Here is a 9423-nt window from a genome sequence, read left to right on the forward strand (position 1 = left end):
GTGGTGCATTAAGAAATGGCAAGTATTTTGAGACAAAATTTAAATAAAAATACCCAATACAAATGAATACACATAGCTTTGGATATATCAAATAGCAATAAATGGATGAAAATCAATGGGGACACTACCAGTGACTCAACGCAATCCACAAATAAGCAACAATACTAAACACAAAATGCATAGTTCGCCACGGGAAGCTAATGTTCCTAATTCGGCAAATGGGCAAACTGATATGATAAATTGATTTCGGAATATACATGCTACTTCTCTAAATCTGAAAAGTAAAATGGTTGTACAAAGAAAGGGAAGATCACACGTTACTGATATTCTTGTAACAACAGTATAAACAGTTACTAACTCAACAAGATACAGCACTGAGACAAATTGCACTTTTTTCCATTAAACATAGGGCGTAGTGCACAAGATTCTATACTACAAAAACAACAAAGGGATTCCCAGGAACAGTCGAGTCGATCACCGATCACCATTGTCCATTGTTAAGGCACGTCAAGGAACATACAACAGGGGGGAGAAAAGTTTGCCTTCAAACTATTTTCCGTTGTCCACTGAAGGCCCAAATCTGTAAATTTTCAACAATTGGCAACTTCGATATCAGAAATGCTGAAATCTGCACCAAACTACTCTTTATCTGGGAATTCTCAGGATTAACGATAAAATCTGTTATGACTTATAAGTAGGGAAAAAGAAGAGCATAATCCATTATTCCATCCTAGGCATCTAGAACTAAGAAGTACCGGTATTTCAATCCAAAGAGGATTCATTATCCATACCAAGTAAAGATTTAACCACGCAGTAATCTAACGAAAGGTATTCACTTTGAATAGGGTTTAACAAACAGCATAAGGTGATATAAGTATGCATGTAACACAAGTACTACTTCAGTTATAGAACTGTTAGTGTCCAAGACATAAAAGTTCAACAAAACCGAGGAAGCAGTCAGTGAAAACTATCTTTCTTAATTGTCCTTACCTTCAATTTTTTGTCCCAACTTCCTGTACACAATGCACTCCCATCAGATGACATCCCAAGGCAACTTATACGACCATCATGGGAGTTTTGTAGGTTTCCCAGATTAAGTACCACCTGCAAAATTTCAATGAAAATTAACAAGGTAATATAAACAATAACGACAAACAGATAAAAAAATGGCGGAGGTGACCCACAAGCCTTCACAATAACTTGAACTCAGATATGCTTTTAAATGAAGGTATACAATTACCCATTAAGTTGGCCCAATTCAAAACCTATGTTCTAAACCTCTTGGCCTAATAGCACTAACTAGGAATCTCTTGATACAATACAAGGTGATCTGCAGCAGAATCCTCTAAATTTGTATGCCTGATCCGCGCAGGTTGATGATGTGTGGACTAGTATGGAAGGAACAGAAGCTAAGCTACTTATTCATGATGTCCTGGGCCTAGTGCAAACATCAATTCATGCAATTGTGGTAGTTGCTGAGGAGCATTTCAAAGGACAAATTAGGCAATTAGTTCATCATATTCCATTGCTTTCCCCTGTGGCTAAATTTCACTTAATAATCACATTTGCATGCTTATATTGCTACTGAGTGGCAATGGAGTTAACACTTATCTAACATAAAGATTTTATCACTAGTGTTAACTGCATGTCGAACATTGCCTAACTATGAATTTATGTGGCTCAAAAAAGTGAACTGTAATCAATTATGTCATATTTTTCTCAATAGAAGGAAACTGGACAGTGGTGAAACAGTAATTTGTCAATTATGGCCATTAGTTTTTCTTTGTAATATATAATAAGCTGTATTCATTCCATGGCAAATGGTAAAAAATGCAAACCTCAGCAAGAAGTGTGTCCCACACATAACAGTCACCATTGGAGTAACCAGCAAAAAGTAGCCTTCCTGATATCGAAAATGCAATAGATGTAACAGTAGGTAGTTCATTATCATTTCTATCAGGCTCCCTACTGTACACCTGAAGTTGATGCCCTGTTCTCATATCAAATAATCTACATGTGCCATCATCTGAGCCAGTACCAAACCTATGGCCATCAGGGAAAAACTTCACACTGTTAACGTCGCCCTCATGTCCATGGTAGGTTCGAACAGCTCGACTTGCAATTCTGATATCCCACAGCCTCACAGTTGTATCACATGAGCCAGAGACAAACATATTCGTATTTGATGAGTTGATGGACACACTGAACAAGGAAGGAAAAGATCAGAGAACTCAAAACAAAACTCAAAACAAAACAAGTACACACGAAAAGAGTATAGCAAACTCCAAATATCAATGATGACCTGATAAACCAGCACTTTCAGTTAAAAAAACTGTAAAGCAGCAACACAACTGTGCTACCATATATTACTTTGATGTTCATGTATTTGCTGCATAGACAATGCATTTGGCACATTTGCATTGGCTAGACTAGATGGTAAGTAGTGCCTAATTGTACTAGGGCAATAGCATCCAGAATAAGTGATGTAATATCAGCAACCTTAGGCAAGAGTGTTACCCAAATGCCTACTGTGCTACCACGTGAAGATCTTAGTACTCTTCCGTTCCAACAAACGCGCGCGCGCGCATGCGCGCACACAATACCAAATAAAATGCACTACCAAGACACATCTCATGGTGGACCAATGAAACTAATCTGACGTTGTTGATGTTGGTGTGTTTTTCAATAAACTTAGTAAATACTAAATAGAGAAGTTTGACTTATGACAAGCTAAAATAACCAACATTTTGGAATGGAAGGAGTACTTGTTATTACTAAAATTACAGTGAGTGCTAAAAAGTAAGCTTTCATTGTCCAACTGTAGCAGCAGACAAATACAAATCAGCCATTTATGTAGGTAAACTTTATTAAACTCCACATGAATAATAATCAGTTCACAAACAAAACTTTAGAAGCAATAGCGATAATTTGATCATCAAACATTGACAAATTGGTAAAGCTAGCAACCTAGTGTGCACCAGCCTAAGCTAAAAATGTATAAGTGAGAAGATACCAATTAACTTTGAGGAGAGAAATCAGCAGCATTACACATGACACTAAAATATGCAGTCCTCAAAGAACAGACAATTACCTTTGAACGTCAGCTGTATGCCCTGATGGAAATTCACCTCCAAATATTGATATCCTCTGTCCAGTAGTAACATCCCAAAGAACACATGTCTGATCACCTGAGCTAGTAATAAGGCGAGTTTCCTGATCTGGGACATATTGGCATGACGAAACATAGCCCTTGTGCCCAGTAAGAATTCTTGATACTGGCATGTTCCCATCTCTGTCTGCTTGAGAGTTGAGATTGAAAATAGAGCACGCGCTATCAAGACCACCACAGGCGACAGATTGGCCATTGGGGGCAAAAGCACAGGTCATCACCCATGGGCAATGCAGCTTTATGGCATGTGTTTTCTGGCTTGTCAATGCATTCCACACAATTAACCTTCCATCTTGAGAGGCACTGACTATCCAATTCTTTTCAGGGGTCCAATCCAGAGAATACACCTGTGATGACTTGGGAGTTAATACAACACCAGTAAACCATTTCATGTAGTAATTTTGCAAGTAGTACCCTACAAAGATAGTTGAAGTGCTGAATTTCCAAGAACCACCACAAAACCCAAATATAGTCATCTTTGAACAGTTGGAACTCCACGGCTCCAAATATCCATAACTTTAGCATCATGAGGTGTTCTATTCTAGTTAAATGGCAATAAATCTGGAAGATCATAATTTTTAGCAGTGGCATCAAAGCCAGGACTAACAGAGGCTGCCATCAAAATAATGGGATGATATAACATTAGATGGGGAGACTTAATCCTTGCTAGATTGCCTCTGAAGAGAAAGAATGATTTTCCTTTTACAGCGATGACTTGACTTGACCCCTAGAAATAATTCCTAATTTCAAGTAACGATCATCCCTCATATAGTAACTCTACAGAGATAAACCCATCACGCTACAGAACTATTTACCTGTACCACTAGCTACCAATTATCGAATAATACTTCAGTGGCAGGTTAATGTGGTGTTACATTATCTCTGCAACAGAATGTACATGCAGAGAATCTTGTCCCATAGCTCAACCATCAACCTCACAATGGTATCATTTGCTTCTTCATTACTCAGACTCTGGCTCCATGTCATTACCATATATTAATCATCTTTGTGGAAAAAGCAAGCGGATAAAGAAGCAAAAGTATCACTCTGATAAATGAAAGCTACCAGTTTATCCACATTCCATGCTACAACTACAATTGGTTTTCAACCAATAACATCTAGGTGATAAAGGGATTATATGAACACACTACATGAATTATGTTGCACTATATATTTTGTAACAAAAGGGAACCTTTTCTATGGAAGAGCTCTGGCTATCACCAGTTCCCCACTTACAGTGGCAACAGTGACTTCAATTGAATGATGATTGGCCGACCAAACTTACATACTGATGGTCTGATGGACCCATTCCAGTTGTTGACAAATGTTTACAAACCTTGATCCCTGAATCCTGCACTTGCAGTTTCAAAATTCTATATGGCTCACTTAACAATTCTCATAGACCAAATTGCACTCCAATTTAACCTTACCACACATTATGTCACAGTAAGGCTTATCTAATAACGGATGCAATGCCAAATCAGTATAATTAAGAACCATTTTGTGGCTAAATACTGCAAAACGCCCATAACAGTTTTATAACTTGGTGGCCTTGCTTGCTGGATGACTCTACAGGACAAAGTTAATTGAGCACTTACAGACTCTGTCCCCTTAAACGCATGCTTTAAAAATTATCCAAAGGAAGTTGAGGCTGAAGGCAAGTACACCACCAGGAGTCCAGGACGCACAAAACGCCATCCAGGTCAACAAGCACGCACCTTGGAGGCGATCCTGTTGACCAGTTTTTACTCACGACGAACAACATCGCAGGTAGGAATTGCTAGCACTACCGACTCCAAGTTCCAAATTCCGCAATCGCAAAAGCTAAAAAGAAATCCCACCCATCTCACACTCAATTGCACACGAGGAAACGGAAACTAAGGAAAAAGTCGCAAAAGTTGCACCAAAATGGAGGTGAGAGACCAAAGTCAACAACCTTTCCGCTATGGCCCTGCAGCGTGCGGCAGCAGACCAGATCCGTCGGGTTGAAGCTCACCGGCGCCCTCCCCTGCGACTTGGAGTACCTCGCCACTGCACCGCGCGGTCGCGCGCACACATAGCAATCAGCAAATGCCCGCAAATTCCCCGAACCCCACGAGAGAGGGTTCCCGACGAGCAGCGGGGAGAGAGAGAAGCCTCACCGTCCGTGTCGAGGAGCGTCTCCCGGCGCTGGCGGAGGCGCTCGCGCAGGGAGTTGACCGACGCCGTCGCGGCGGCGTGCTTCTCCTTGAGCTCCGCCACGGACGCCATGGGTGCCGCCCGCTGCTAGCCTCGCGCCGGAGGCCGCCGCCGCCTCGGGATTCGAGTGCACGCGGGTGGGGATCTACGAGGATCCACGCATGGAGCGGAAGTTCCAATGGCTGCGGGTATGGTACAGGGAGCTCCCAACGGAGGCGGCTGCGGGACTAGGAGGAGGAGCGGCGGCGGCGGCGACGGGAAACTGACAAAGTGGAGGGAGGTGGGGAGAGGTTGGGGCAGTGTATGATTGTGTGTGAGTTGTTGGGGACGCGTTGGGTTTTGCCTTTCGGGAAGAGGTGGGGCGAGTTGATCGCCCGTACAGCGCATGACATCTGGGGCCCGCCGTCAGGACATGGGCCCGGCTGATGTGGGGGATTTATGGCAGGCTGCTGAAGTGCCGACTGCTGAGTGCTGACTGCTGAGACCGCAGCGACCGTTGAGGTTGTACAGTTCGCGACTTGTGAAAACAGGGTAAAAGATCGTCCGGTCACATTCTTGGTAAGCAGTTGGAAGCTGATTGCACTCTTTTTTAAGAAAAAGCAAGCTCGTTTCTTTGACTGTACTACTGATCTATTCTTTTCAGGGCTTAATCCCTACCATGCATTGTAACATGTGTTTTAAACGACGGACTATAGACTATAGTAAGAAGACTATGATAGCACATTAACCATATATAGACATCTATTGTATCGATACAACAGTGTTAAAATGATCCTTCACATTCACTAAGAGGATCTAAAAATTACGAGGCTAATAAATAAATAAATAAAAGAACCTATACTGTTGTATTTTATGATAATCTAACGGTCTAAAGAGTCCATTTTTAGTACAATTGTAAGATTATAATATAATCAGAAAAAGGAACTTACATCGTTGGATTTTTTAATGATCTAACAGCGTAGATTAAATAAAAAACTATGCATAATACAATTATGATATTAATAAAACATAAAAAGAAGAAAATACCTATGCCCTTGGATTTATGATGATCTAACTGTTTACACCAGAATTCAGAAGAAGAATCGCAGGAACTCGGAAGCTCCCAAGATCATGTCATCAAGGAATCAATTGCGTGTAGATCGGTATCAGCTGATTCGAATGCAACACTAGAATCGACTTTCTTCAGATAGCGCCAGCAGATAACGACGAAGGCTACGATCAGCACCGGAACAAAGCAGGTTGGACTCTACAAAAAGGAAAGATTAGAGTCCAAATTATCTTAAATTAAGAATGTTTTTTCTTAGGCCAAGAAATTGTAATGAATCGTGCTTAAGTAGGATTCATTGCGTAGGTTTCGGGTATAAATATTAGACCCCGGCTATTGTAAGGGACACACAATCAATCAAATACAAGTTACTTATTTTTTTGGCTCCGGTCACCCCTTAGGAGTAGGAATAGAGTAGATCTCGATGAGTTCTTCAGCAAGTACGGCTGCATCGATCTGGTCAACCTCCACTGCTTATCTGTAAGTACCGTCATGGCTTATACTTCTGTTCGTACGGCTGTATCGATCCGATCGACCTCTACTGCGACTCTAGTATAAGCTAGTTATCGACTCTTGTCTAGTTTAAGTACGGCTATATCGATCCAGTCGACCTCCACTGCTCTAACTAGATTAAGGTCAAGTTATCGGCTCTATCTAAGGGTGGCGTTCCTTCAGATATATTTATTAAGTTACCGATATTGCTTATCGCTTCCATTATTTATTTAATTACAGCAATATCACTTTGCCCGATTGAGATTGATCTAGATCGGTCTTATATCTTTTTTAACCCAACGTTTGTTAATCCAAATTTGATATAATCTGTACTTTAAACGATGAATTATGTTTTATCGGTTGTTTTATACCAATCTTGATTGTGCATAGTATGCGGTTAAGGCATGTCTGATCTTGAGTAGATCTATTGGCTAGCAAAAACTGTTCCATGGCCCGTTATCATGGTCTATGTGATTCTGCCTCACACCCCACCATTAGCCCAGTGGAGTGAAGATCGTTATTTGGTAGATCTGTTCCTGATAGGGCATGACCTTAACTGTGCGCTATGCCTGAATCGGCTGTTTTAGCCGATATTGAGTGCTTTCACGAACAGTTCATGTCACGAGACCGCTAAAGTAAAGATAGGTTGAAAGATGTGTTAGCCCCATGATCTTATTATTATATTACGGCCTGTATGATTCTATCTCATGCCCCACTGATATTAGTAATAAGTTAGGGTTGTCGAATATATTGTTGTTTCTACGGCCTGCATGATTCTGCCTTATGCCCCACTAGTCATAGCGATAGATGAGATCTAATATGTTCATTAGATTTATCTTTATTAAATATTTAAATAACGATGAGCTGTTTCATTTATATAAAAGGGATTTGGTTACTTACAGTTATTGGCTTAGTATAAACTAATCATTGTTGATATCCTCTTGCCATTGACTAATGTTTGTCTAAATAACGAGATCTATCCCGAGTGATAACCGATTTACCTTCCATGACCTTTAATTGATTTATGTTTATGAGTATGCTGGAATCGATTATTTAGTCGATTTTCTTTCATATCGGCTCTCAGAGCCACACATTCGGGACTGTCTAGCAATAGCGGCATATTCCTCCTTAAATTACTGATTAGCTTTCTCTCCTTGTCAATTATAGGGTCAAATTGACTGGCACGTCTCGGGTGGAGTGCGTAGGATCGACCATCCCTACGCTGAAGTTAGGCGGATCTCTAGCTCCATCGAGCGAACCCTTTCGGCTTGCTTGTGTGCCCTAGGCACGGAACTAAATTTCATGCCGACACATGTTCTTGGCACGCCTAGTAGGACACCACAATCGTCATGGCGGTTCACAACAACAACAGCATTCTTATGGTACATTATGAAGATCTACCTGATGGAGATAAAGATGTCATCGGCAAAGTTATAGAAGAATTTCAGAACAAGTGTTTGTTGTCCTACACCAAAGCACGTGACAACACAATTGTTAAGAAATTTCTACTACCAAGAGTTCTGTTACACGGGCAGATAAATACAATTGAAGCTGAAGACAGGCGTTTCTTTACGGAGATTGTAAACAAATCTATTCATGATGCCATATCAAGCTATAATGAAGCTTTCTTGGACATATTCCACAACGCCATGAAAGAGGCGGTTCATGGGTTTCCAGTTGGTCAAGCTAGACTGGCTTATTACAACATTCCACATCCGTTGATCTAATGGACTAATCAAGTCGGTACCAGCCATCAAGAAGTAGCACCAGCTGGTAATGATGATGTTCAGGTAGTTCAGGGTTCATCTAAACAAGCTCAAGATACTACTACGAATCAGATATAGTATAATCCTAGACCGTCGGTACAACATGTGCAATAGTCGATGGGCAAGGTTAGAACCAGGTGATTAATTTTGGCACATCAGGCCACATACCGTCGTCAGCTCAAAAAATAGCACCATCAATTTAAAGGATCCATAGAGATATAAATCCTCATGTCTGCAATTAGAGACTTTAAGCAGCAAACCAGCAAAGGACCCAGCAGATAGAGATTCCACAGGGGTATCATTATGGCATAGATTATAACACCCTTCATATGATTCCAAATCTAGGGTATTAGGGCACACGGGATTTCAATCTATAGATGGGTCAGCAAGTATAGAGAAATCCAAATTCACATGCTAATGAGTTGTTGCTAAAGGTGACCGAGATGATGAAGAATCAGTTTAGTCTAAAGTCAAAAGGGTTGACCTTTTTGTATAAACGCCCATACCTAGAATGGTATGATTTGGTCGCTCTTCCTGCAAATTATAGGCTTCCAGAGTTTGCTAAGTTCACTGGCCAAGACAGTACAAGCACAATAGAACATATGAGTTGGTATCTTACACAATTAGGCGAGGCATCAGTTGAGGAGGCCCATCGAGTTCGTTTCTTCTCCTTGTCCATGTCAAGACCAGCCTTCACTTGGTTTTCATCACTGCCAGTCAACTCCATTACCAACTGGGCTGACCTCGAGAAGAAATTTCATATATATTTTTAT

The 9423-nt window shown here is 40.9% G+C and overlaps 1 protein-coding gene across 1 annotated transcript; it reads right to left on the reverse strand.

The window, feature by feature from the left end:
* Positions 1–207: 207 nt before the first annotated feature.
* LOC136521926 (guanine nucleotide-binding protein subunit beta) lies at positions 208–5664 on the reverse strand. Its single transcript, XM_066515703.1, has 6 exons — positions 5311–5664; positions 5106–5200; positions 3092–3516; positions 1839–2202; positions 991–1104; positions 208–580 (listed from the first exon to the last, which is right to left on the reverse strand). The coding sequence occupies exons 1-6, from the start codon at positions 5417–5419 to the stop codon at positions 545–547; spliced, it is 1143 nt and encodes a 380-aa protein (XP_066371800.1). The 5' UTR covers positions 5420–5664; the 3' UTR covers positions 208–544.
* Between the last annotated feature and the right edge of the window lie 3759 nt (positions 5665–9423).

The sequence above is a fragment of the Miscanthus floridulus genome, chromosome 2 (assembly GCF_019320115.1).
Source record: "Miscanthus floridulus cultivar M001 chromosome 2, ASM1932011v1, whole genome shotgun sequence".
Lineage (NCBI taxonomy): Eukaryota > Viridiplantae > Streptophyta > Magnoliopsida > Poales > Poaceae > Miscanthus > Miscanthus floridulus.